General features: G+C 42.6%; 4 protein-coding genes across 7 annotated transcripts in view; 1 reads left to right on the top strand and 3 right to left on the bottom strand.

Annotated features, from left to right (window-relative positions):
- Positions 1 to 178: 178 nt before the first annotated feature.
- inip (ints3 and nabp interacting protein) lies at positions 179 to 1,888 on the bottom strand. Its single transcript, XM_085926800.1, has 5 exons — positions 1,608 to 1,888; positions 1,152 to 1,317; positions 792 to 885; positions 548 to 635; positions 179 to 476 (listed from the first exon to the last, which is right to left on the bottom strand). Exons 1-5 carry the CDS (start codon positions 1,869 to 1,871, stop codon positions 378 to 380), a joined length of 711 nt encoding a protein of 236 aa, XP_085782926.1. The 5' UTR covers positions 1,872 to 1,888; the 3' UTR covers positions 179 to 377.
- Positions 1,646 to 7,287, top strand: snx30 (sorting nexin family member 30). Its single transcript, XM_085926798.1, has 9 exons — positions 1,646 to 1,956; positions 2,926 to 3,141; positions 3,851 to 3,961; positions 4,040 to 4,198; positions 4,575 to 4,764; positions 5,063 to 5,262; positions 5,322 to 5,411; positions 5,536 to 5,688; positions 5,783 to 7,287. The coding sequence occupies exons 1-9, from the start codon at positions 1,822 to 1,824 to the stop codon at positions 5,858 to 5,860; spliced, it is 1,332 nt and encodes a 443-aa protein (XP_085782924.1). The 5' UTR covers positions 1,646 to 1,821; the 3' UTR covers positions 5,861 to 7,287.
- slc46a2 (solute carrier family 46 member 2) lies at positions 4,911 to 9,513 on the bottom strand. The gene is made up of 7 exons (XM_085926799.1): positions 9,052 to 9,513; positions 8,624 to 8,794; positions 8,324 to 8,533; positions 8,007 to 8,178; positions 7,855 to 7,938; positions 7,612 to 7,768; positions 4,911 to 7,460 (listed from the first exon to the last, which is right to left on the bottom strand). Exons 1-7 carry the CDS (start codon positions 9,505 to 9,507, stop codon positions 7,382 to 7,384), a joined length of 1,329 nt encoding a protein of 442 aa, XP_085782925.1. The 5' UTR covers positions 9,508 to 9,513; the 3' UTR covers positions 4,911 to 7,381.
- Positions 9,514 to 9,800: 287 nt separating this feature from the next.
- The window catches only part of palm2akap2 (PALM2 and AKAP2 fusion), a 30,391-nt gene continuing 13,313 nt past the window's right edge, over positions 9,801 to 26,878 (bottom strand). For 2 of the 4 annotated variants that reach the window (XM_085926330.1, XM_085926333.1), the window contains 9 exons: positions 24,200 to 24,273; positions 16,191 to 16,412; positions 14,147 to 14,509; positions 13,985 to 14,083; positions 13,810 to 13,911; positions 12,253 to 13,696; positions 11,938 to 12,116; positions 11,744 to 11,782; positions 9,801 to 11,135 (listed from right to left, as the gene is read on the bottom strand). In XM_085926330.1, coding sequence (XP_085782456.1) covers positions 11,022 to 11,135; positions 11,744 to 11,782; positions 11,938 to 12,116; positions 12,253 to 13,696; positions 13,810 to 13,911; positions 13,985 to 14,083; positions 14,147 to 14,509; positions 16,191 to 16,412; positions 24,200 to 24,273 — 2,636 coding nt within the window. In that variant the 3' untranslated portion in view covers positions 9,801 to 11,021. The remainder of the gene's footprint in view (positions 11,136 to 11,743; positions 11,783 to 11,937; positions 12,117 to 12,252; positions 13,697 to 13,809; positions 13,912 to 13,984; positions 14,084 to 14,146; positions 14,510 to 16,190; positions 16,413 to 24,199; positions 24,274 to 26,878) is intronic. The other 2 variants (XM_085926331.1, XM_085926332.1) reach the window with 2 other exon arrangements.

Here is a 26,878-nt window from a genome sequence, read left to right on the forward strand (position 1 = left end):
GGTGGACCTGCGTGAGCGCAATGCTGCCACCAAGTGGACGTTTGGAGGTGTGACCACATTAGAGCACCACCTAAAAAATACCTTAACTATAAGTACCCTGCATACAAAAAAAAAACCTCAGTCAATTCAGTTTTAATATTTTATTTTGTAAACAGCATAAAAAAATTAAGAAAGACAAAATCATGTTGACTAACACCAAGATATGCATACACAGTATACAGCATAAAATCCCAGTGTTAAAAATTATTGAGGATGTTTTTTTTTTTTATCCCTTCGCCAAATAACTGCGACGGATTCCAACTCCACGGAGATTGTTGCCAGGAAACAAATGTGCCCACAGCCTGAAGAGGAATCTTGGAACAGGGGGACTCTGGGGGTCATGACTCTGGCTCCAAGCGCGGAAGCACGGGTAGGATGAGGTTACCAAATGACGAGTCCTGAGTGATGAAGAAGCCTGACGAGTGTGCGTGTGCGTGCTGCGGGAAAGGACAAAGTTCAGCAAACCGCTTCCAACATTTTCAACTTTTTATGAAGCGGTGAGCTGTACCTGCAAGGCTGCTTTTTGCTGGGCAACAATGTGCTGCTGCTCTGCACTATCCCGGAAGTCCTTCATGTTGTGACGGGCTATTGAAATGCTGTGAAGTGAATAGAAGATAGCCTCTTATAAATCATTAAACCATCTGAAAATGTCAATTAAAAAAAGAACAATCACAAGTGAGAGTAAACTGGATGCAACTCCTAAAATACTGCAGTGAAATCTCCATTGACTTTGGTGGCAACTGTTCCTCTACCTGGCTCCAGGAGTACTGGACTGATTCTGCATCAACCTCTCCCTCTCTTTCTCCAGCTCGGCCAGGATTTGTACTCGGGCCTTGTTCTGGAACACTGCGTAGGGATAAAGGAACAAGCAATACAAATTAGCACCACTGCGCACTACTGATACACATCGAGCACTACAAGGCAAATTTTTGAAATTAATTAATTGGGATGAGAAACAAATCTATTGACTGTCTGTAGCGTAAGAGGTGACTTGGTCAAGAAAATGGGGTTAGGATCTGCCACTTTCAAGCAACTGATATCATCGCCTCCAGATACCTCGTAGAGACGCAACGTAACGACACGGAGCTAAAACATTCAAAAAACACACTTACCTGGTCCTGAAGGATTGGTAGTCATGTCCCCGACGACAAAACAGAGACAAATCGTGGATTTATGTGGTACTTCTGTTTTTCTTGTCCAACCGATGCTGCTGCTTGGTCTGAACGCTGTAGTAGCAGGGTGATTTTGGAAAGCCCCATGAGGTGTCTTTGCTGATGCCTGATATAAAATACTTAAAAAATTTATATCTACTTACATTTGAAAACCCAAAAATATATTTACACGATTTGTACATACATAGATATCCAATATATATTCTAACACAATATTCTAAACATTGTGTGCATTAAAATGTTACATTAATGAGTTTGTAAAAATCTTAACATTTTCAATTCGGTCTTTGCATTAATACTTGCATTTTAATGTGCATAATTACCCAATGCACAATTGTTTTTATTGCATATTTTACAAACGCTTAAGCGCTTAGAAGATGTCCTGTTGTCACGCACAATGTTTACTTCCGGGTTTTGCAGCTTTAACCTCCGCATCTGCGCCGTAGGTGTCAGCTGACTATTATGACCAAATAGCGGCTCCGAAAATCCGTCCCTTACTAGAAGACGAACAGGAAATATTTTCACTTGTCCGTGCAAACGCCAGTCGCAGCCGTAGACTGGACAGCCGATAGCCCTCCACTTGCAGGCGAGCCCCAGCGCCTGCCGCACGATGAGCGTCGGCGCACAGCGCGGCCTGGCCAGCTCGGGGCAGAAGCACATCGCAGAGATTCTACACCCGTTGTCCGCCTCTGACGAGCCGCTGTCCCCGGGGCCAGATGTCAGCGTCACCGCTGGGGGCGACAAGGTAGGTTAGACCCAGGCTTTACCTAAAACCGTGCTTGATGATTAAAGCAAAACAAAAACAAAAGAAATAAGCAGCCAGAATATATATATATTTTTTTATCCTCGTAACCTGTTGTTTGCACTGGCTGCAAACTTACCACTTTGAAATAGCAATCAAATCACGGAGTAAAACAAACAAGCCTTTGTTAAAACTTTATAAATGTGATATATTCTGCTAATAAGGTTTTTAGTGAGAACACAAGCGGTTCTTGACATTCGGCAAGTTTTATTATCTGTTATCATGATAACAGTAATGAGCGCACCAACGGAACTTTATGATGATGATTAAAAAGTGTGATCATTATATGTCGGGCTATAGTGTAAAGATAAACTTGCACATCAAGTTAATCCAACCATTTTATACTCTATGCTGCATATGCAGTTGAAAATTATGGAGAGATGGAGACTATTCTATATTCTAATCTATAACCCCCAGTCAGGATTATTTTGGTGTTTGAGCGTGACTCACTTTGCAAGTGGCCTGCTTGTTCATTCAACGCAATGCAATGATGCAACCCAATGCAATTACGTGAACCATGATTACAAGTTAGGCTTTGCACCACAGTGTAGAAAAAAACTCTCAGCCCGTCACATCCGAGATCCAGCTCACTATGGTGTTGAGAGTGAATGCATGTGACGGCAAGGAAGAGAACCGGCACTAGAGATTCTCAACACTTCAAATGTGAGACTAATATGGTGCAACCTCATGATTGAAAAAATATTTTACCCTAATAGGAAGTAGTGAGAGGATTCAAACTAGCAGTCTTAAACCCGGATGTAATTCCACAAGCAATGTCTTTGGTAACAATGTAGCATTGTTAGAATTGTAACGACGAGTTCAACGAGGGCATTATTCACAGAGAGACACAACTGATCACTTCTTTGTTTGCACTTCCTTGTCTTGATTATTTTTTTTTTTGGGTTCCCTCAGGAGCCAGGGCTGTCCAATGGCACGCCAGCAGACACGCCGAGTCCCGCCTCAGCATCTTCGCTATTCAACAGGCTGCAACTGGACGACGACATGGAGTCAGACCCCCGGGACTATTACGGCTCCACCGAAACGCGTGATCTGTTTGTCACGGTGGACGACCCAAAGAAGCACGTCTCGACAATGGAGACGTATATCACCTACAGAGTGTCCACCAAGGTCTGCTCATGACTTGTGTGTAGCATCTGTAAATTCATTTTGTATAGTGAGATCTCGTTAGGGTCAGGAGGCGGTCCAATCAGGCTGCATTTATTTGAAAATAATATTTAAACATCAAGACATATACCGTAAATTTCGGACTATAAGCCGCTACTTTTTTCTCAAATTGTGAAACTTGAATCACAAATTTTAGCTGGTGCGCCTTATAGTCCCATGTGGTTTATAGTCCGAAAATTACGATAATCTATAAACAGAAAAGACGTAACATCACCTAAGCAGGTCACGTAGCATCAGAATGCGATAAACTAATGCAGTTTTCTCGGTTGACGGAACACAATAATTCCATTTTGGTTAAGCGCCTTTCACTTCACTCCTAATGAAAAACGATCCAGGGATAAATTCAATCACTTTGATTTACCAGACTGGCGTTCTGCTTGTATGAGCTTCCTCATGTGGTGAGTTGAGAGCGCTCCCCTTCCATCCTGCGTTGCAACAGAGGTGGGGAGACAATGCCTGGAGTCGCCTGGTGGCGCCATGGCAACCGTTGTTATGGACATATCGGTGCTGGGCCTGAATGGCCTTATACAAATATCACAGTTACGTATTAAGGCGTAACGTTAATTAAGTTCATGCCAGGTCATGGATTCTATTCCACTCTCAGGATCTTGTCTGTCGTGTGATGGTGGAAATCTGTGTCTGTATTCTCAAGACTACGCGGATCGAGTTCGACCTTCCGGACTACTGCGTGCGACGGCGTTATCAAGACTTTGATTGGTTGAGGATCAAGCTGGAGGACAGCCAGCCAACCCACCTAATTCCTGTAAATTGATCACAATAAACGCACCGCCAATGGGATGAAAATAATTCTTCAGTCACATTCTTTGCGCTCTTCTTTCAGCCTTTGCCGGAGAAGTTTGTGATGAAGGGCGTGGTGGATCGTTTTTCTGAAGAGTTTGTCGGAACGCGTATGAAAGCGCTGGATAAGTTCCTGAAGCGGGTTGCCGACCACCCTGTCCTGTCCTTCAACCCACATCTCAACGCTTTTCTATCTGCTAAGGTGAGACTCCTCAGGAGGGGCGGCGGAACATTTTAATTCAACAAAAAAAGCGTTTTGCTGACATCAGCTGTTTTTTAGTGACTCCAATAAATCAGTTACAGGGAAAGTAGACCTGCTGATGCAAGGAAAAAAAAAAGTACAAACAGATACAAGTTACAAATTATATTTACTTTCTCACCAGGAGCAGACAAGTAGTTTCTCTCTCAATGTGATAAAGTAGTCATCCATCAAATCTGTCCAGACATTCTTCCATTCTCTTATCACATGCTCGTAGGCAATTTAGGTCACGTGACTCATGGTCAGGGACTACAATGCATAATCAACAACGAAAGGCAATTCAAATGAATAGAAGCATCAAATTCTTGTCCGTCCGCAGGACCTGAACAAGCGTCAGGGTCTGGCGCTGCTCACCAAGGTGGGCGAATCGGTGAAGCACGTGGCCGGAGGCTACAAGCTACGGGCGCGGCCGGCAGAGTTCTGTGCCATGGGAGAGTATCTGGACACCTTCAGCCAGAAACTGGGCACCATCGATCGTATCGCTCAGAGGATCCTCAAAGAGCAGTCAGGTAATATCTGATCCCAAACCAGATGTAGAATCAAGCGGCAGTATAAAGTTTTGAGTGTCGCCGGTTGCGAACTATCTTAAAATAACAATTTAGTGTTCAGCAAGATTAGCTGCGCTGGCAGTGAGGAAGTCAGCTCATCGCCTCATCTTGACCCACATTAGATGTTGTGAAACAGGAAGCTACACAAAGATAACACAACGTTACCCCGTCACCTGTGTATTTTTTTTTTTAAAACACTCATCCTCCACCTACAATGCTCACCAACGAATGATATTTCATTTCAATCTAACACCAATAGAGTACTTGGCTGAGCTGCGCGAATACGGCTCCGTGTACTCTAGCTGGATGGGAGCCGAGGAGGAACTACAGCCCCCCCTGGAGGGAGTGGCCAGCTCCGTTTCCACGTGTTGCGGAGCCATGGATGACCTATGCGAAAACATCGGGCAGGATTTCCTACCCGTGCTTCGAGAGTATATGCTCTACATCGAGTCCATGAAGGTGAGAGCGGTGTCATTTTTTCTCGCGACTACCATCGATATCTTTCACTGTGTTTACAGAATGTGTTGAAAAAGCGCGACCAGTGTCAGGCGGAGTACGAGGGACGCCTAGAAGCCGCCATATTGCGTAGACAGGAAGACAGAACGCCTGTAAGTATCGCTAGCTTCCGTGGCCGCTACATTTCGCAACAGTGACTCGGTAGTAACGTTCTCCTTCACGCTGTAGCGTTTAGAGCTCCCTTGTAGCAGTAGTCCTTATTGTGTCTCCTGCTAGATGCCACCTGAGGTGGAACGCTGCCAAGACAAGGTGGAGTGTTTCAACGCCGACTTGAAGGCCGACTGGGAGCGATGGCAGAACAACAAGCGGCAGGACTTCAAGCAGCTTCTCGGCGGCATGGCCGACAAAAATATCAATTACTACGAGAAGGTACACGGGACTCTTATATGCAATTTGATTTAGTTTTGGATGTGTTGATCATCTAGCTTGTTCAAATTCACCGTGGTTTTCCACTTCTCTGCAGTGCCAAACAGCGTGGGAGTCGCTCGTAAGCGTCCTGCAGGACAAACAAACTGAAGAGCAAATGAGCGAGACGGACTGAAGCGCCTCATCACGTACTTTTTTTCACGCCAAGGACTGAGCAGACCAAATGAAGGACCGCGTTCCCCCGTTCTCCCGAATCGACTGTCCAGATCGGGCCAGAGACGTACACAAACTGGTCAAAGAGCGACAATTTTCTTTCTCCAGACTTTCATTTTCATGGTGTTGCTTTTTTTTTTTTTTCTACTTCATAATATTTTGTTGCCAATGCTGCTTATTTAATCGCACGCTTAGGAGGCGTGCTTCATTTTTCTCTCCCTCATTCTTTTTACAGTGTGAGGCAAGGGTACTATTTTTTTTTTCCCCCTTGTCAGTCAGCAAACTGAGTAAAAGATTGTTTTCCAAGGGTTCTCAAATGTGATTGTCTTTACGCTGATGTCAGCTTACTTTGACAAATCTATACTCGCCACGGCGTCTGCGTTTCACAACATGGCCTTTTGAAATGTTGCGGCGACTCCGTGTAATAAGCTCAAACCGAGCGTGTTAGTTGTCTGATCGCTATCTGGTTAGCATCCAAGGCTGATTGACCTCACTTTCGATTATTTTGGGACTAAATCACTGTCACTAATTTGAACAGATTTTCTAGCTCATGGTACTGCAACAATGGCAGTTTTTTTTTCAGTATTTAATCAAAACGATGTTACCTACAGCTTAGAAATGTGCCTGTTCCCGAGTTTGCTTGTATTTTCAAGCAAATGTTCTGCTGTCTATATCAGCAGAGGTACAGACTGAATTTAGCTTTCAAACTGCCTTCACTAAATGTGGCAGTTGTTTCATTAAAATATTTTTTGAAGTAACATTTTGTTTTTGTGTAATTTATCCAGGCGAGGAATTGTCGATGGATCCATTCAATGTGAAAATGTAACCGGTAAGAAGGGATGAGTTCTCAATAGAAATATTAGGCTAGTATACGGAACAAATGGACATAGCTTCTATTTTTGATAGAGCTTTAGGTTGAGTTTTTTGCCTTCTGATTGCTGCACTATACACAAATCCTTCCGCCTAAAACGAGTTTGAAGTGAAATTTGACAAAAGTAATACTTTCTGTGGTCATTTTTTTTTTTTGGGGCAATGTGTTACATTTATTTCAGGTTGAAAGCCCAAATGGGGACAAGATGATAGCTGCCAACATATATTCTGTACTATTTTTTTTTAATGCCAAACTTAAATATTTGCATTATTTCCTCCATTACATCACAGCATAAATATGTCCAACTTTCTGTTAATTTCTTTTAAAAAAGAAATTATAATGTCAGTTCTGTTCTGTTTATTGCTCCCCGATGTTTACATTTTACTTTCAGTCAATTCTGGAAACTTGAACATCTTGTAATTAGCTATACATATAAAGTCTGTATATTGATGTTGTTTGATGCAATAATATTTACCTCAAATTATTTTGAGATATATTGGACCAAAATTAAAAATAAATTGATTTGATAATTATTTACTAAGCTTTTCTTTTTTTTTTATTGTCTTAACAGTTAGAGTGTTCATTACTTTTTATCTTCTGTGGAAGCATGTTTTAGTCCTCCACGTCCACACGGCGCGTCTCGGTCGTTTCTTCGGCGCGTATTGGCTGAGACCACCTCCATGCTATGACGCTTCAAGAAGGAAGAACATAATTGAAACCAACAGTGCCATCTAGAGGAGTCAAAAAATACAACTGGTTCATGAAGCAAATTCGAAGCTTCATTTTCCCATCACTACAAAGGTGGTTTGCATAATATGAACATAGTAGAATGTGAAAAGGACCTGATAGGAAACATTCCCAGAACTGCCAATATGCTCGAGATGGTGAAGACGAAACCTGGGAACCAGCCCAGTGTTCTCTGGTAGAGTTTAGTGAAGGCGGGGATGTACGCCATAGCGGCAAACCTCAACGCCAGCTGCAGGACTGTCAAAGTGATGCCTGATGGCAAAGAGAGAGAACACAAGGTGGCGCTAAAGTACACACTAGTTTGTGTGATTTTAAATAGCAAGATATTTGTTCCTCACCACACAACGATGTTGAAACCTGTTGTGAGAGGAGTGACCTAATTGTCGGCAGCGGTATAAGAGCAAAGAGGGTGAGCGAACGAGCTGTGGAGAAAGTCAATCTTAGCCTTGGTCTATGGCTCTCGATACAAAAACAGAAGATGATGGCTTACAGAGGTAGAACATGTAGGATGTGGTCACCAAGGACATGAAGTAAATTCCAGCGGCGAAGGAGATCATGCCGATCAGGATGAGCGTTACGTCGGTCACGCAACGGCGAAAAGCAAGTGCACCCAGGAAACTGGTGAGGAATACCGCAAAGCCTGCTGCGTTCCCGTAACCCACCTGGAAGAGCAAATTTAGGGTCAAGTTAACCTGGTTAACTTAAAAAATATCTCAAAACCTGTTGTGATTGAAATAAAAATAAAGAACATTTTTTGAATCCGTGTCAAAAATATGTCATTGCTGTATATACTTTTCAAGCACATACTTGGGTAACATTCCAATGGAGTGGCTCTCTTATCACAAAGATGCCCAGGATCTTAATGGCTCCGTCCACTGAGGAGCCGTACAAGATAGCGGCAGAGAAGAGCAGAATCACGTTGATCGTATTCTTCCTTGTGAACATCAATGGAGGACCACTGTTGGAGTGAGGGAGGAGTGGGCTGCTCTCCTCTTGCTCACTTGATACTTGCCTTACCTAAGTCAGAACAATCGATAAATACAGCCAAGCTGTTACAAGTCCATTTAGATCAACTTTATGGTGTTTAATAAATCCAAACACACAGACCTGCAGTAGCACTGTGGCTTGAATGAGGCTCAGCAGGTGGAGAAGTGTGCAGATGCAAAGCAGAACGGTGCCATGCCCAACGTTAGAACTGTACAGCAAGAAAACATGACCTGACAGCAGACTACCCAGTAGACCTGCTACTCCATACATTAGCTCCACTCTCATCATCACCTGTCGTAGACACAAATGACTTCTATAAGCATTTCAAACTTGGCAACTTTTTCCTGTTTATTTTATTTTTTTTATTCTCTGTCTATTGTGCTTTTTGAGTAGAACCAAAATAGCGTAAAACCAATCCTTGGGGTTGAATAAAATAAGATTTTATCATTGTTTACCATTTTAAATATTTAATATTTGCTGTACATTAATAGTGCATAATGATAATAATCATAATAAAATCACACCAAAACAAAAAAAGGGTGTCTAACCTTGGAGCGACTCTCCGCCTTGGAGCCCAGCGACACCAAGGTCATGACACCAGGCCAGTAAGCGCAGAACCCGCCGGATATCCCAAGAAGAACCGCTGCCGCGAACATCACCTGGATGGGCAGCCGGAACAGAACCACCTGTAGGAGTGCAACAGTCGACACCAGATACCCGCACAGGGGGACCACAACGGGGACTCTCCTCCAACCGCGGTCCCCCATCTTGGCAAGGAGGAGACCCGGCACAATAGGCAGCAGTTGAACAATGAGGTTGTAGACCATGTAGAAATCCGACATGGCTTTTTGCTGGTCATCCTCAGTGGCGTTGGCACACCGGTCCTTGACCACCATGAGCAGGGCCGTGTCAAACAAAGAGGAGCCCAGCTGCTCCAGTACGACGAGGGGCTCAAGTCGGCGGACCACCCCGAAAGCGCTTTGACACCAGCTCCACGTCGTCATGTTCCACTCAAGAAGCGTGCATGATTACAAAATGAAAGTTCAGAGGAATGCATTGGTTAGAATCGAGGAAGGGAAGTAGTCAAGAAAACAGTTTGCTTGGGAAAGTCCCACTTCCTCATCATGGTACACGCACTACAGATCACAATTTCAAATCAGTCATAAATCTCTTGTAAGATGGGAACACAGAATTGAATTGATCTGCATAATTAAAAAAAAAAAATATTTAATGAAGTGACTCGTATGTATCCCATTCATACCTGTAAAAACATGAAAGAACACAAACATTTGTCAAATTTTGTATTTAATGCGAAAATATTTATAATATATATAATAGGCGATTAACTGTGAGCCGTACACGTGCTATATAAAGTGGAGCACAATATGAACATACGAGTGGTTAACATGAGGACAAAGGTTATGAATCTCAGTCATAAAATTGCATTATCAACCAAGCTACCGGCTTTTCAAAAGATAAATAAATCATCTCTGCATCAAGAATTCAATCAACAGAAATGCTGTGCTGTCATTCCGTTTGTATAGTTTCACACTTGGGAGGCTTCAGCTAAAATAAACAAAACTTTTCTTGCTAAAAGTTACAAAAGTCAAGCGTAACAAGCGATTGAGTGCATTTGAATAAGCCATTAAAACCTTAAAAACATCCAAATAAATTCACCCAAACTTGTCAGGCTTAGTTTTTGCCCTTTGTCCTGCACCGTGGTCATATTTAGCATTTCTGCACTTTAAAACAAACATCATTTAAATATGTCATTTAATATATTATTATGCGTGTAAAAGCAGTTTTAATTGAGTGAGTCGAGGGGCAGACAGGTCAGTGTCCAGCCGAAGGACACTTGGACAAGACACTCCGGCAAATCGAAAATGGTGACCTTTGGTTCAAAAATATTCTCACCATTTTCTTGACATTCACAAAAAAAAAAAAAAAAAGACCGTTGTCGAGTGGGTTTCATTATTTGTCGTCGAGCTGATAGAAGAAAATATCTTAAATAGGCAAACTGGTTCTCTCCACACTATTTATAAAAAGTTTTCTTTTTTTTTTTTGAAAACATTTGCCATAGCTAGCAAGTATAATAAGTACACTGGAATAAATGTGCTCCTGTCAAATACACAATCCTACCTCAGTATAATACAACAACTGCCTACAAAAGACACCGTCAACAAACCAAGAAGTGTTTATAGACGAGCGGCAAATATGGAAACTGTTTTACAGCCTGCTCAAATACAATCCGTACACAAACATGACCTTTTATTCCTTCCTTGTTTAAACCTCACGCAGATGAAGCCAATACTGAAATTGCCTTTTTTTGCATCACCTTCCTTTTATCGTCACATACTCGCATCACCGTTTCTTCTTACACTTGCAGAATCCAGTCCAAAAAATGGACACTTCCTTGTTGAGCTCCACTGGTCAGACCAGAGGGTCATGTGATCATCAGAACACTAAGAACATAATAAATACTGTTTCCCCTGACTGTCCTTCCCCCACCATCCTATTTTCACTCCTCCTCTTCCTCTTCCTCCTCTTCTCCATCCTCATTGGCATATATTCCAGCTTCCCACTTGAGCGCCATGTCACTTTTCCTGCGGGTAATGCGAGTGGCCTCCAAGACCTGTTGAAAAAAAAAAAAATTGAGAAAAATCAATTGTTTTGTTCCTATTTGCAGCATATTTGTTAGTGTCACCATGCACGGTCAACCACGGAGGAAGCTCTTGGTTCAAAGGAGAAACTTTCACTATCAACAAGGCACAAAGGGGTGGGACATATTTTTCCAAGCTAATTTGGAACGTCACTTTTTGAAGTAAACAAAATGTTCCTATCTCATTCAAATTTACAGAAATAACCCCCCCCCCCCAAAAAAAAGCCCCCCTTTGTACTTGACAATAAAAACATTTGATCACTCAGGTGTGTCATGCTTGATCAGGTGCCCACGCCCAATCTATACACACACGTGCCAGGGCCAACACACACAAAGTGCTTCAAAAACAAATTAGGGATGGATTCAATCGATTCATTCATTGTGAACAATCGCATGCAGACCTGGGACACATTATTGTTTTTGTCGATATACCTAATATTAATCAAATATCAAATAATATTCTCCCAAATTATCTCCACTTAAATTGTACAAATACACAGATTCAATGTATGTTTAGAATTCAGCGTGTCCCAGGTTTGCGAGTCAAGGTAGCAATCAGGTTTTTGATGTGCATCAGGTACCTCAGTGGTTACCTCGTTAGCCAGCAACAAATGGGCATACTGAGCGACCAGCAGGAGAGAAGCAACATTATACAGTCAACACAATGGACAAAAAATAGTGGGCAATAATCTTAGAAAACTCAGAACAAAAATCCCTGTCTGCTTTGATTTCCTTTTTCAAGTCTGGAAAATGATTACATGCTACGAATACTCACACTGTTGTCTTCCATTTTCTCCCTCCTCTTCACTTTGTGTGTTTCATAGTCTTCCATAAGTGTCTGCATGAAGTTTTTGGGACGAGATCCTCCAGAGTCCTCGCTGCCGGCGTCAGACAGAGCTCCTTCCGATGGCGAAGGTGAGACAGGCTGAGCGGGTCGAATTTTTTCGATCTTTCCTATGGTGTAAAAAAGTAAGAGAATGAGACTTCCTTTTAAGTCCCCAATTGGAACAGTATCATATTTTTCGGACAATGAGGCACACTTGGGCAACCATCTTGGAATAGGTGTCATACAGGAAGTACGTTCACTAACCTGGTGCTGTCCTAGACGTCAGCGTGAGTCTCGTCGGCAGGCTGTTGCTTTTCAATTTGTCTGCCGGGGATATGGTGGTTTTCCGTACCCCTGTTCTGGCAGGAACTTGACCGGTGCCGGAAGGGTTCTCGACAGGAGGAATAACAGCAGGTTGTGCTTCTCTCTGTTTCTTCAGTTCTTCCTCTCTCTGCTGAGCTGCTCGGATCTCCTCCTCAATCATGGACAATGTACGTTGTTTCTTGGAGCGAAGACGGAATGGTCCGCTTGCCACTTCCACCTCGGGGGCTTTCGTCACCGCCGCAGTGCTACGCAGTTCAGCCGCTTCGGAATACTTACTGAAGTAGCTGAACTCGGATTTTTCGGGGCTTGGTGGGGATGGGGGACGGCAGACTGGGGCTGGCCTGGGTACATTAATTGTAGGGCAAGGAGCTGGTGCGGAAACTGGTGCTGAGGAAGCAAGTGCTCTGGTGTAAGAAGACTGGATCTTGATCCTTGGTCCTCCTACTTTGGGTCTCTGTAGGGGGGAGACAGGCTGAGAAGGAGTTGGAGATGATTGTGATGACAGGGTTGGACTGGATGAGGATGACTCTTGCTCCTGAGGAACATCTTGTGTTGTAAGTTTCTCTTGGAAAGTAACCTGAACCTCAGGAAGTAGATCCAGTTGCGGGGAAGGGTTAGATGTAGCAGCGATGGAGGAGACAGGTGACTGCAGATGGTCAGCTTCTCCAAAAGACAGAGGGGAGGACGATACTGGCACTGGACTACTTGTTGAAGCAGAGGATGGGGACACTGGGCTGCTCATTTGTGAAGAATCCAAGTTCGGGGGAGAAGACTGCCAGTCACCTCCATTTGTCGAGAGTGCGTTTTGAAGAACGTTTTGGACAAGAACTTCGGCTTGGTATTCCAGCTCATCTTCTACTGCACTGCCAGTGGTTCGCCCGTTGACTGGTGTCGTGGGCTGAGGGGTTGATGGTGACACCGGGGTAAGTGGGAGTGGTGTGGGTGGAAGTGAGGCCCCACTGTCTGAAACACTATCCAAGCTAAACACTGTCGTGTCCTGAGAGCGGACTGATAACTCTTCCAATCCGGAGTCGGATTCCTCTGGGAGATAGCCTTGGGGAAACTGGCTTTTCCCTTCCTCTTCATCACTTACATTTGTCATGACAGCACGGACACTGGTAAATTCTCCAGCAATTCCATCATCAGACCAGGTCACGTGACACTCCCCAACTTCAGGGATAACATTGCCATGGTTGCCCCTTGGTATGGACTTGGAGAAGGGTCTAGCAGAGTATATGTGAGGAGTGATGGAATTCTTGGTCATATCAGCTTGCAGGAATTGCTTCCTGGCAGATGAGAAGTCAATCTTTTTTTCCACAACGTCTTCCTTCCTGATTAACTCAGGGTCAAAGCTAACCAGCGTGGGTGGTCCAGTAACTTGTGGCTGCCATTGGGGATGAGAAGACGGAGGTCAGAAATCAATTATCATCTAGCCTACTCACATTCATTACCGTCCATTATTTTCCAAATGATAATCGGATACGGTATGGTGCTAACCTGTGTGTACGAGTATGTTGGAATTTGCTTCTGTGTTTTTCTCTCTTGGTATTTTCGGAGAGACTCGAGCTGTTCCGGGTCCAGCTGCTCTTCCAAGGAAACCTTGAATAAATGTGGGAATATCCCTTCAATGAGTGTTCCGGTATAACAAAATAAAAATAAAATCATCAACTACCTCTTGTGGAGGGTTCCACCAACGTTGAGCAATACCAGGGTTTTTCTTCACTGCCTGGTCTCGGATCAGCTCCTGACGCTCACGTTCCAACTCCTGGACCTGTTGGACGGGCAATCATCAGTGATACAAAGTAATGCAGTGTTGCCAAAACCAAACACCCACCTCTTCCGGATTTCGTCTCCTTGTCACTCGGACGTGCTGCTCTTCTCCCGGGGTGAAAAGTTTTGCTGGCCTTCTGTCTTCCTGAAACGCTCTCAGCTCAAACTTTGCATTGCTGTGGCTCGATTCATCCGTCGGTATATGCCCGTTGGTTTTCACAAAGGATTCATCCTGATGAAGGACGGTGGTTTGTCTTTGCCCCTCTACAACGATTGGTCGGTGATAACCAGGAGAGGACTCGGACACACACACAGACGAATACGTTCCGTCGATGCTGATGGGTTTGGTGTATGCAGACGGGGAGGAGTTTCCATTAGTGGGTGTTTCGGAGGCTGCATCTAACACTTGATCCAGGTAACGGATCTCCTAAGAACACAGGGGGTGGAAAAAGCAAAGGGAGTAGATTCCTGATGCTTGGTTTGTGTTTTGACACATTTGATTCATAAAAAACGAAATGCTCAGCTTTATTTTTCTGAATGGGCTATGTGGTTCAAGTCTAGTTTTGTAGGTCAACCAAATTGTGAGTAGAATGTTCTGAGCATGTGTAAATGGTGGCAGTGTATCGTATATTGTATTAGAGTGTTTGGTGAATCGACTTGAAAATAAACAATGGATTCGGTTCGACTCAGTGGGATTATGGTTTGATTCGATATGGTGTGACTCAATATGTAGATATAAACATACAAAGAGTGATCAAAGTCCAAGCATTTGGCACCACAGATGTCATGATGTCATGGTGATGTCGATGAAACAATGGACTTGAGAAAGTATGACTTCGCAAAGGTTTGGGATGTCTTTGTATGATGACATCACAGCTATCTAGGCATTTGCTAAACGTGCGAAACGTTGCAATTGTAGTGATGGCTGATGGATCAAAATTTCATTAATTTCACTTTGCAACATTTCAACTCAACATCTTACTTAATGTGAGGTGAAAATGTTGTCGCGAGTGAGGGAATTGGCCTGCGGCAGGTATAACTCGGCCAAGCAGAAGCTCACCAGTGTTTTTAACGAGGAAGGAAGGAAGTCACTGGAGAATCAAGTGAAAGACCTCAAGGCTCAGCTCAAAATAGCAAATGATCAGATCAGTTGTCAAGGAGACAAATTAGCAGACTTGTCTGCCAAGCTCAAGTCAGAGGGCAATGAGAACAAGATTCTCTGGGACCAGGTGGAATATTTGACCAATGAGGTCCAAACCGAGATCAAAAAGAAAGACGTTGAAGCCATCACGCCGAAAAAAACACAAGAAACGGGATACAGCAGCTTTTGGGAAAAACGTATGAGGACCAAGATCGTCAAGGAAAACGACGACGGGATTTCGCTCAATGGGGACACGGTGCAGCAACAGTTTCAAGTGGATTGTTGGTTTATGGCGAAGAGCGAGAATATGATTTCCATGGAGAGGAGTGATTTGTTTTCTTCTGGCGACACGTTATCGGACAATACGAGCGAGGCATTGTCCAAGGACGGTGAGGAAATGAACGACAGTGATACGTTATCAGAGGACACGTATGATGTGGTCTTCAATGAGACAATGTGGGGGAACCTCAAGAAGGAAACCATAGAAATAAGACAGGATAATAATCAAATGGTTCCGGTTGAGTGAATCGTCAAAACCCGCAACCATCTTGGATGTAGCTAAATTTGGAAAAATTGTCCAAAAATTGTGAAGTTAAGCTTCATGTGATCTTTCTTTGAAAAGAATTTTAGGAGAATGTGATTAAAAACATTATTGTGATGCGACATATGTTACACATCACAAAAACGTACGTATATAAATATTACGTTTTTCAAAAAAAAATGTAATGTACAGTACTGCCGTGTTTGTTTCTTAAAGAAGTTAAAGTTGTACATTGCATTTGCGCCATTCTCATGGATTGTTGCATGATAACATTTTGAATTCAGAATTTCCGTAACATGTTTGTAAATGTATATATTCAGCGAATATAAAAAGTCTACACAACCCGGTGGAAATTTGTAATTGTTAATATAGAAACGAGAAAAATAAAACTTTCCATAAATGACCATCTGGTGAGAATTTACATACCTGCTCGACATCACTGTCTGATGTCTCGGCCTTGAGCTCGACGCCACTTTGACCTTGGATACTGGATCTGCTGAGGCAGCCATGTTGAATTTGCTGGCTCTCCACCTCCATGATGAGCGGTCCGTCAGTGATGATGCTGACTGATTCTTGGAAAGTGACACACTTCAAGGCTCGTTCCTTAGGTGTGGTGCCACTGACATCCTCGGGTGCCTGCCACAATTTCTGCATCGGGTCACACACATCAAGTCACTTTTGATAAATAAATATATTGTTGGTCAATTTTGGGGAGCAAGCAAATTATTTTAAAGCAATAAAAGCAGACTGAAGGCGAATCTCATTAAAAAAGAATCACTTTAAGGGAGGCATTGCCTCAAAGGAACTGGCTTCTACCCTTTCTTTTCCTTTCTGTTATTTGCCTTGTGTCCGCTCTCCCACTGAGCTCATTCTTCTCCTTCCTTCCTTCCTACTTTCTGGGATTATTAAGGAAACAGTGCAGTCACATGGTGGATTATAAACGCCGCCTTTCCACAAAACGATTTTCTGATTAGACACCGAACAAGACTCTTCATGTTTGTTTTTTCTTGTTCTTTTTGAGGACAAATTGATCCCTGAGGTGCTCTTGGTGACCCATTTTACTATGTCATGTGAATTTTTTTTTTCCGTCTAATGCAGTGCAATGGAATTTCAAAATAATACGGGAATATTCTACAAGTATTTGGATTACTGAGGTCATTCTTGCTAATAGAGTTTTATTGACTACATTTTTACGGCGTGTAATGGGGACAAATGTTCCTGTGTTGCTTTGGTCTGTTTTTCCCGTAGCTTCACAGCACATAATGGCCAGTCAGAACGGAGGTGCGACCACACCCAAGTGTTACACCGACACTCTGCAGGGTGCACAACACCAGTATGATGGAAACATCAACTGAGTGCTTGAAGAAGTAGAAATTCAAACGGTGCCACAACAATTTCATTCTATTTTAGTCTGTCATAGCACAGCAGGTGTGTGTCCCTGTGTGTCCGTGAGGTGAGCTGACATTCCAGACATACTGTAGCAAGTTCAAAGCTCCAACACTAATGAATGTGATGAAGGACACATTGTAGGCTGCCTTCAAGCTTAAAAAGTCCAAACAGTCCTTTTTGCACAAGCGGAGGAATGCAGATTTTATTACATTTTTAAAAAGATTTGAATGTACTGGAAAAAATCTCTAAATGTGCTGAACTTCTGTTTTGAAGCTGGAATTTTCTGTCGTGTTGACCTTCACACAGCAAAGGTGAAAGTGTACAACAGCGCCCCTGCTGTTGGTCACCAAGTATTGCACTCTAGTTTAGTTGCTTCATGACACATTGAATCAACAACACATTCAATCCACACTTACTTATCGTAAATTTTCGAGTAATTCATTATAAAAGTCAGAAAATGCGAAATGCGAGAAAACGATATCTAAAATAGGGACAAATAGCAAAGGACACATTTAAGTGGAAAGGAATCATAAGGCAGGCAAATATAGACACACATGGAACATATGTGTGGCTCTGAGTCAGCTGTTGCTTTTTTAAAATGCTGCTTCTCTCGCTGGCTGTCACCATCCCAAACACATCTGGAAACTCTTACTGTGACGCACTCGAGTCACAATCGCAAACACGCACGGCAACACATCTGGGTGGGGCCATTTTAAGGGATGCAATGCAGAACAAGGAATCAAACTTGACTGAATGTGTCTTGGAAGAAAACATCTTCATTTTCATTTTCAAAAAACACATGGTAGGCGTGTCTACTTTCTTCAGATTTGAATTGTCAGTCTTGTGATGTCACTTCCTTTTTAAGTGACACTGAAACCAACCAATGCATATTTGTATCCAATAAGAATCTTACAGTATCATCATCATAGCCACGTCTCTAGCACATTTTTGGAACACATATTTTTTGGCACACATAGTTTAAATATGTACAGTACTCACTTGTTGTATCCACAAACCTCGAAAGTACGAAAGACTTAATCCAGGAATTTTCTAAAGCTATCTTTAGTTATAAAAGACTTTCTTTAACTAGTTTCACTTCCAAGTAATCCTCAGCTCTACTCGCTCCAGCCTTGTTTCATTCCTTCACCAGATTGTGGGAGTGCCGGACTTTTCCCTGGCCAAGCCTTTTCCTCTCCTTATTCCCCTCCTTTTCCTCCCCTCCCATCTCTTTCCTCTCCTCCACAAAGCCTCTCCTCTCTCAGCGGCATTCCTGCTGGCCGCTCGGTGAGCCGTGATGTCATTGCGTGCCCGTGTGTGCGTACGTGCTCGCTCACTTTTCCAGATGCCCTCATGCACAAAGATGCCTTCTGTGGAGACGGGCCGGACTGGGCAGGCATCCATCCTCCCTATTACTGCCTACTACTCCCTTCCTGGCTGAAATCAAGCCCCGCCTCCTTTTCTACTGATGAACAGATGATGCATGAAGGTGGAGGAGATAATAAAATTTGATTCTGTCATCGTCATTTTACGGCCTGTGACTCAGTCCCATGTACGGGATTGTTCACGTTCCCCGTATTGACCTATTAAAAGCCAAATAAAATACAGCCTGGGGACTCCCACCTTGACAAGAATAATCACTTATGTCAGATTAAATGATTCAACACAGATATGGGTCCCATTTTTATATGCAACACTCCTGACATGAGTTCACGTGTGTTTCTGTTGTGTGTGTTTGGTAACCAGATCTCAGAAAGGGAAACCAGAAATACAAAGTCATGGCTCACTTTCTTTTCTGCTTAAAAGCATGAGCTCAACACTTTCCATGAATGTCCAAAAGCAATCATCAATATTATACTTGGAAATACGTTCCAACGTATTTGAATACGTTCGATACGTTCGAACGTACCGAACATATTTGGATACGTTCGAACGTACTTTCAAATATATTTAAACGTGAGCTACCCAATTAGAGTTGTGTTACTGAACTCTTAACAGGCTAAAAATAAGCAAGTCCGAAAATAGGACGTTAACCTAATTATTGTATCTTGAGTTCAATCCCTGGATAGGACGTTAAACGATAACGGGTAAATGCGAATGACTGCAGACATACCATGAAAGAAGGCAAGGGGAGCACGTGATGTTTTATTCACGTGGTTTTTTTTGTGCAACTGGGTCAGTGCTAACGGGTCAATACAGAGCCAGCGCCCTGAGCAGTCTTGTATCATGGAAGTTGGTCACGATTGATCGAAAACATCAACTGACACGGTTAACAGCTCAGCAAGTTTTGTTCTTTCATAAGTCTGACTTGAATCTTTCTTTCCTATTTTATCACAATGAAAAGCAAATGGCAGAATGGATTCCACATCACAAATATTCTAAACAGGAAACCCCTGCTAAGTTGTATCTACGGATATGGGCCCCCCTAACATAGGAAATGCACTCAAAACAAAAGGCCACCTGCACTTCACTGCAACACACACAAACAATGTCCCGTCAGGCTCCACTTTATCAGGACTCCTCAAAATAAACCACAAGGAAGTTTCATTTTTGGATTCATGTTATCCAATCAGTGCATATTTTACCCCAAAAAATGTATGGACGGATGATACGAGGTATCATGACTACTCAAGAATTAAGTACTCATACTGTTCTGACTAAAAGTGGTATCAAACATTCCTACACAAATGTATTGGGACACCTGATAGTGGGAAATCATGCCCTAATCCTCTTTATACCAATAACCAGTTTCATAACCTGGTGTGCCCCCGTACATAGGAATTTCCAAAATATCAAGACTGCGTTTTATAATCTGCCTTACGGTCAGAAAAATATTAAACACCGTTTGATGAAACAGTGGCATCCCACACAGACCCCAAGGGACCGTACATCTGTCTGCCTGGGCTTCGTGCATATTGAAACACTCCAAAAGAATAACAATGAATGTAATTTCAGCTAGCCACCACCGCAGGCTACAAGAGCAGACCACAACTAAGTTCAGTTAGATTTTTGACTTGTGTGACAGAGGAATGCACTGCGTGTCTGAACTCATGGCTCGCTGTTTGTGTCTCTTACAACACAGCCCAGACCCCCCCCCCGAAAAGACCCCTTGGTAAAACGACACAAAGGGTCCAACATGCAGGCACGGAGACTCTCCAGACTGAATGCTAATGCTACGCTTGAACACTCTAAGCAATGGAGAGTTCTTTTAGAGCAGAGAGGTCTGTAATCACACAGTGTGACCAGTTGAGCATTTTGCAGCTGGAGCCCAAATCTTTCTCCAGAATTTATATCATGAACATACTTCGCTAGCCTCCGGTGCACAGTGACACTGTGTTTATTATATATAACTGCTTCAGGAATGATAGCAAAATGAGGTGTTGGGAATTTCCTTAATAGGCAATACTTTCGTGAGTATACTGGATCACAGGAATCTAAATATTAGTAGAAATAATTCACTTATCACTTAGGGTACAGCAATGGACCTGGATTGGAAGCTGTTGAAGCAGTGGCCAGATAGAACAGAGCCAGTGACCAATGTGGGTTCTCCTGCTAGCATCATTAAACTCTAACTAGCTGCTTGACACCATACTAGTCTTAAATGAACTACTTGAGGCGGAGAGACGCTAGATTAGATTAGTGACCGCAGGATATCGGCTATGTTTAGACACCTTAATGCACCTTCCAAAACACATCACAGACTTCTCTTCTTATCACCCCTGACAAGGTGGTGAATGCATTTCGCACCATAGCAAACCACTAAAATGACTTCAACATTTTACATATTACATGCTTGGGTATATTTTCAATCGATCTAAGTCTCCTTGTAGCTGATTTCAGTCAAAACCAAATGACGAAGTCCTGTCAAGAGCAAAACAAAAAGCTGACATCATTGATCTTTGATAAATGAAATCTGACCTCATCATCCATCCCTAAATCTTCTAGAATGGATCTCCCAATCGATCCATCCTGGTTGACAACTTCTTAGTCCATGGTTACCACTCCACCGTCTTTCCAGTGCTATCCTACTGCTTTAAGTCACTTTGCCACGGTGTACGCTGAGAGCAGCATCGTGCTAATCACTTGTCTATTTCAGGAAACTAGCTCATAAGCCTGCAAATTTAGAAAGAGGAAGGAAGATGAAAACACTTTGCCAGCCAGCACGTCTGAGCCGCAGATTGACAGGAATTGTCCTTCCATCTGCCTGCTGCATTTGCAAAAACTTTGGAGAGAACATTTCTTATGATTTCCTCTTCCACTGTATTTTCTATCCAGCTTGTTCGCTGTTAATGCGTGCTTGCGTTTGCACTTTGCTTTGTGATAAATCAATGAGTGAGGCAGCAAAGGGCACCAATTGCAGGTGGATGCTGCGGACAATGGCGGGTGGTGCGCGTGATGGGCTTGCATTGTTTGATTTCCTGCATCCTTCTTGTTATTTGCTTTAATGGATCAAAAATACCAAATCAAAAGATGGAATGCAAAACAAATGTGATTGCAGACTTTGTTTTGACTGTCGGTTTAGTTTCCCGTAAAACGGTGATTTATTTTAGTTTGATGAATTCAAAACTGAAATAAAAAGTCAATCTATTTGACAGATTCAACATGATGCTTGTGTGGTTCCTCTATCTCTCACTAAGTCGCCATGAGTTGAACCTGGATGAGGAACCAGCAGGAAAAAAAATACATCCACGGAAAAAACCCCAAAAATGGACACAACGTGACAATGACTGAGGACACACTGTGCTTAAAATAGAAGCTCCTTAAAACCCAAAGACAAACACTCAGAAAATGTTCTGTTTTGCCTGAAGGGATCTCACATGCTTTTTGGTAAACCAATGTTTTTTACTTTCTCATCCTCCACTAACATCAACTGAGCCCATTCAAGTTAACTTGTAGTAAAAACCCAACTAAAAAGTGTCTCAATCAACATCAGTGCCATTGAAACAGAATGCAATTCCTTCCTGGATGGCGGCCAGTGGCGGCACATCAACAGATGGGCCATTGAAAGGCCAGCGGGCTGTTAATGTCAACAACACTTGGAGCTGTGTGAAGCAGAACAGACTTCCTTCTTGCCCCCCTCCCGTTTCCCTCACCCCGCCTCGCAGTCCACTGCTGGCGACTACACCCTTCTCACACCTGCTTTTATCTCTCCTTGGAGCTTTACGTTATCGTCATCACGTCCTCCCCACTCATCCGTTCCCTCTTCAGAACCACATTTCACCCTTTGACCTTGGGTCCTATCAACTACAGCTGTTGTATAAACTATGATTATGTCCTGTGTGAAGCTTTCTGGGAAGAGGGAGAGGTTTGGAAGGAAGAAGACCAGACTTGATAACATTCTTGCACTTGGTGGTGCGGAGAAGGCTGGGAAGGCAAATGAACTTGACGCAACACTCGAAGCATTAAATCCTTGTAATTTAAGGGTATGATGACTTGGCCATGCGTAGACAAAATGATTTCTTTTAACTGACGGTTGTAAAATAATGTAAGTTAGCAATGAAATAAAATAACGATGACGGGGCTGATGATGATGAACTGGCGAGCCAGCCGCTATCAATATTAATTGAATGCACAATGGCGAAACAAGGTCAAGTCAGCATTTTATCGGAGGGCCGTTTTGTCCGAAACGAGACGTGAATCCAGAAACCCAGAACTGGGAGACAATCGTGATTACCTCTGGAAAATACAACAGTAACAATTACGCAACAATAAAAATGATATCGGCAACAAATACTGCATTTACTCCAGATTGGAAACTTTGATGAACCAGTTTTTTACTCAAAACCAGCCTGTTAATTGTGCCACATCCGAATTGATGAAAAGTGGGTTAAGGTCATTCCGAATGTGTGTTAAAGTATTGCGGCGGGAAGGCAAACCGTATTCCTCATCACATTTCAATTGGTAACCAAAACAACTTAAAAAAATAACATAAAAATGAAGAAACTTCCTGATATTCCCCATTTTAATGTTCAGCTCAGGAGCACAAAGACTGCATTGAGAATTCTGGTCCATTGACCTCAAGGGCTGCGGTATCGAGCGTCCTTCACACTTTCCAGCCGATCGATGCCATTGAAGGCTTATTTTGTTCGACACAGATTGTTCTGTTTGCACTGCTCAAGTGTTTATGCTTAAACAACTGCATTCAAAGCTTCAGTCCAGCCTTTCACTCAGATACATGGAAGAGCAAAACAATGACCCGGGATTCAACGATAACGCTTACCTAGTGGCTGTCAGTTCTTTGTCCTTTGTTTCTTGTTATGCTTCAACGTGGTAGAAGAGTCTAATGTTCACTCTGCTGTTGTCCAGCTTTAACAGTCGGCGGCACGCGCCAGTTTTGAGCATCCGGCTGCTCTCTGTTGTTCTCTTCTGCTCGCTCAGCCTCCCGTCACTACCTCCCCCCTACCTGCCTTCTCCCTCCCTCTCTCTCTCTCCCTCTCTCTCTCTCTCTCAGCACGCGTGCTGAATAATGCAGTTGGCGGGAGTGTGTTCGGAGCCCTTCCAGAGACAATCAGACTGTCACAATGGGGGCCGAACCCGAGCGGATCAGGTTGCCTCTGTTTGGAACCTCGTTTCAGTTGTTCAGTTGCACAACAAGCTCTGGACTGAGGCGGAACTAATCATTGGGGGCCCAGGTAGACTTTCCACATTTAAGTGTTACTAAATACTTTTTATCAAGCCATCAGATCAATCTTGTGTTCTCAGCCTAGCTCCAAAAATGCAAGCAAGCAATTGTGGTAAAACCATATAGCTAATTTGCATAATGTCATGGCCACGCCATGTTTCACCCCATATGATCTGGCAGTGAGGCTCAGCAAGCATCCACCATTTCTAAGTGACAGCTGGTGTGCGGACTATTCAGTAACACCATTAACTCGGGCCAGATGGTAAGCAGAGCTGCAGTGTTAGCATCACAGATTGCTGTTACCAGATCAAAGCTGGCAACAGGTGAAGATTTGATTTATTTGTTTATCTGAGTCAAAAATAATTTTCAACACAAAAAATACTGCAGAAAAATGATTGAAGTATTACAAATGATGGCATACACTCACCATAGCAGTGTGAGGATATCTGCTCACCATCTCGGCCTGATGACCATTGGTTGTTGTTCCGATAATCCCGAATCCTATAATACAAATAAAACATAATACATTAAAACAAGCATGTAATGTACTGTACAGTTTATATAAAGAAAAAAAAAAAAATTAATAATAAAAATAATAATAAAGTAAGATTTTTAAATAACCCAAAATATACCAATGAATGTAGTGACGGATCACACGATCTCATTTAATCAACAAATCTTATATCTGTCAAGGTTAGTATCTTGAAAAAGGAAAACATTGGGTGTCTTTTGCAGCTACATGCCTTAAACAGGAACAATATAATAGAATGAGGTAAAAAAAACCAACAACAATCAGCAGACAGTCAGATGCTGTATGTCACATTGTCATTGTACCAAGATGATTGCATTATCACGCAGCCATGGATTGAATGGAAATGTAGCCTAGTTCTGGTCTCTAATATGATCAGTTATCATATCCTGCTGTGACGTTTTCTGTTCTGTGTGAGTCGTGCTTCCGGTTCACTGGAAATTATTAGTATATTCAAATGCTCAATTCCCTCTCCTTTGGTACTTACCTCGCCTCTCGATCACAATCCGATCATAAGACGTCTCTGGTGTGTTTACAAAATCAATCAATCAAAGTCCCCACTACAGAGCATCCTGGTGATTAATAAATTTGAAATGTAATATTGATCAACTAAACGCTTGTTAGTAGCAGTGTGGGTATTATCGGAGAAGATCGGGGTGCATGATTCTTTTTATTTTTTTTCAACAGCCAATGAAACGGTGAATGTTAAATAGAGAGACAGATGAAAGGAACAACAAGTAAGAGACAGCAGGGGCTAAACTGGAGAAACTCAGCTTTATTTGTCCAAAGATAGTGAGTGGATACAAACGTCAGAGAAAGTGTTGGGGGAAGGAGGATGTGATGAGATTGAAGAACCAGAGAGAGAAAGAGAAATGTGAACAATAGAAAATGGCTCCTGTTTTTTTTTTAAATGAACAGTCCATACAATCATGGAGGCAGGCAGAGGGGAAGAAAAGGCGCCTCCTAGAGAGTTTAAGTAGGACTTCACTTCGTGGCAGTGGGGCTAACTAGCAAAAACCCAGACCGGAAACTCAGCTCTTCATTTTTTTGGCCTCAAGATATTTTGGATAGGATGAGTTTAGTGTGTATGAGGAGAGTAAAACAAAATTGGTCTCATTGTCTCTCGCAGATGGCTTAATTGCATCAATTCAGTTTTTTAAATAAAATTTACATTTCCAACAATTGCCAGAACATTGGTGGTCTGCGTGAGAAGGAAATTCAACATTTGCTTAGCATGCAGTTAATAGGCAAGCATGCACATCTAGTTGGGGAATCCTGCCTCTGCAAAACAGTTTGAACAACCTCGCATGCCTTCGAGAGACATCTGCAGAAGGAATTAGCTGTTAGGAGGAGTTCACGTGAGGTTGTGGGAACAAAACAATACTTGGGTGTATTGTTGCAAATGAGAGAGTGAAAAATAGAAAGGCAGATGACAAAAAAAAAATCTCTCGCGTACTATTGGTGAAAAAAAAAAAAAGCTAAATAGCGCCTTCAGTATTTACATTCTGTACCTTCGGGAACTTTGACACATGCTTTGCCTGGCCAGTCACTCAGCACAAAATAAAGTTTGTTTATTTTAAGGCAAATTACTATTCAGCCATAACAGGTCCATTTCGAGAAGGGAGGAAATGTCGATTTTGGAATTTCTCATCACATCATTTGAATCTTTTGTAATTCTGAGATGACAATAACGTGTTTTGACCGGCAGTCACGAGTGATTTATGAAAATGTGGCAAGAGTACCTGATTATGGTGACGTACCTGAGCCACAAAAGCACCAACGGAATGTATTTTCTGGATTTGATTCATTTGGATCCTAAAATTATCTATAATGAACTTCCTCATATAGTAGCTAATTAACTTTGTTGAAATGTTTGCTCTGGAATGTTCCAAGATGCTTTGAACTGAGTGTGTGATATTTAGTTTGGTCGTAAAAGATGTGATCATGTGATCCAGGCCACATTATTGCAGAATCCTCGTAAAAAAAATAATAGAGCTGGCAGTGTTGGGGTGGTCCTCAGAAGCACTGGCAGACAACTTGAATTACATCGAGTTGTCTTACCAGTGGATCGGCTGCCATTTTGTTTTTCTAAACCGTTTGTCCTCACATCTATGGACAATTTTGAGTTTTCAATTAAGCTGCGATGAAGACATGCGAACCAGTTTACGAACATGGCGGTTGGCAGTTATTAATTTAATGGTGTTGTCCAATGTGCTCATGAATTTGTGGTCTTATATACACCAAGACAAATGATTGTACAATTCCTAAGGTGTTTCATGGCTTCTTATTCGGTTACAGAGTTAGGAAATGATTGAATGGGAGGAAATGATTTCATCGGTGAGGGAAGTTAATGCGGGGGAAAAAAAAAACCCAATGATGTTAAACTTCACTTCTTCAATGAAGGAACCATCCCCAAAATGTGTTAGAAAATCTAATTGTTCGGGTGGAAGAATAGTCGAGGCACATGAAGAAACCAAGGCAACAAGGACCCTCCCCCTCTTCCTTTCTCCATACAACAAGTGTGTGTGTTTGTTGGGTGAAAGGAATTTACGGGACAAAGTGATAAATAATTCATAT

This window comes from Syngnathus leptorhynchus, chromosome 12, assembly GCF_054491065.1.
Source record: "Syngnathus leptorhynchus isolate UIUO chromosome 12, UIUO_Slep, whole genome shotgun sequence".
NCBI classification, from domain to species: domain Eukaryota; kingdom Metazoa; phylum Chordata; class Actinopteri; order Syngnathiformes; family Syngnathidae; genus Syngnathus; species Syngnathus leptorhynchus.

Excerpts from the sequence above, each read along its gene's own strand:
- slc46a2 (XM_085926799.1), bottom strand. The coding sequence starts at position 9,507 with ATGACGACGTGGAGCTGGTGTCAAAGCGCTTTCGGGGTGGTCCGCCGA. Across the intron at positions 8,179-8,323 it reads TCCATTGGAATGTTACCCAA|GTGGGTTACGGGAACGCAGC; the intron begins GTATGTGCTTGA and ends TTGCTCTTCCAG. Across the intron at positions 7,461-7,611 it reads CTGGGAATGTTTCCTATCAG|CGTCATAGCATGGAGGTGGT; the intron begins GTCCTTTTCACA and ends TCCTTCTTGAAG.
- inip (XM_085926800.1), bottom strand. The coding sequence starts at position 1,871 with ATGTGCTTCTGCCCCGAGCTGGCCAGGCCGCGCTGTGCGCCGACGCTC. Across the intron at positions 886-1,151 it reads TACCAATCCTTCAGGACCAG|TGTTCCAGAACAAGGCCCGA; the intron begins GTAAGTGTGTTT and ends ATCCCTACGCAG. Across the intron at positions 636-791 it reads TCCAGTACTCCTGGAGCCAG|CATTTCAATAGCCCGTCACA; the intron begins GTAGAGGAACAG and ends TTCACTTCACAG.
- snx30 (XM_085926798.1), top strand. The coding sequence starts at position 1,822 with ATGAGCGTCGGCGCACAGCGCGGCCTGGCCAGCTCGGGGCAGAAGCAC. Across the intron at positions 3,142-3,850 it reads CCTACAGAGTGTCCACCAAG|ACTACGCGGATCGAGTTCGA; the intron begins GTCTGCTCATGA and ends TGTATTCTCAAG. Across the intron at positions 5,689-5,782 it reads ATATCAATTACTACGAGAAG|TGCCAAACAGCGTGGGAGTC; the intron begins GTACACGGGACT and ends ACTTCTCTGCAG.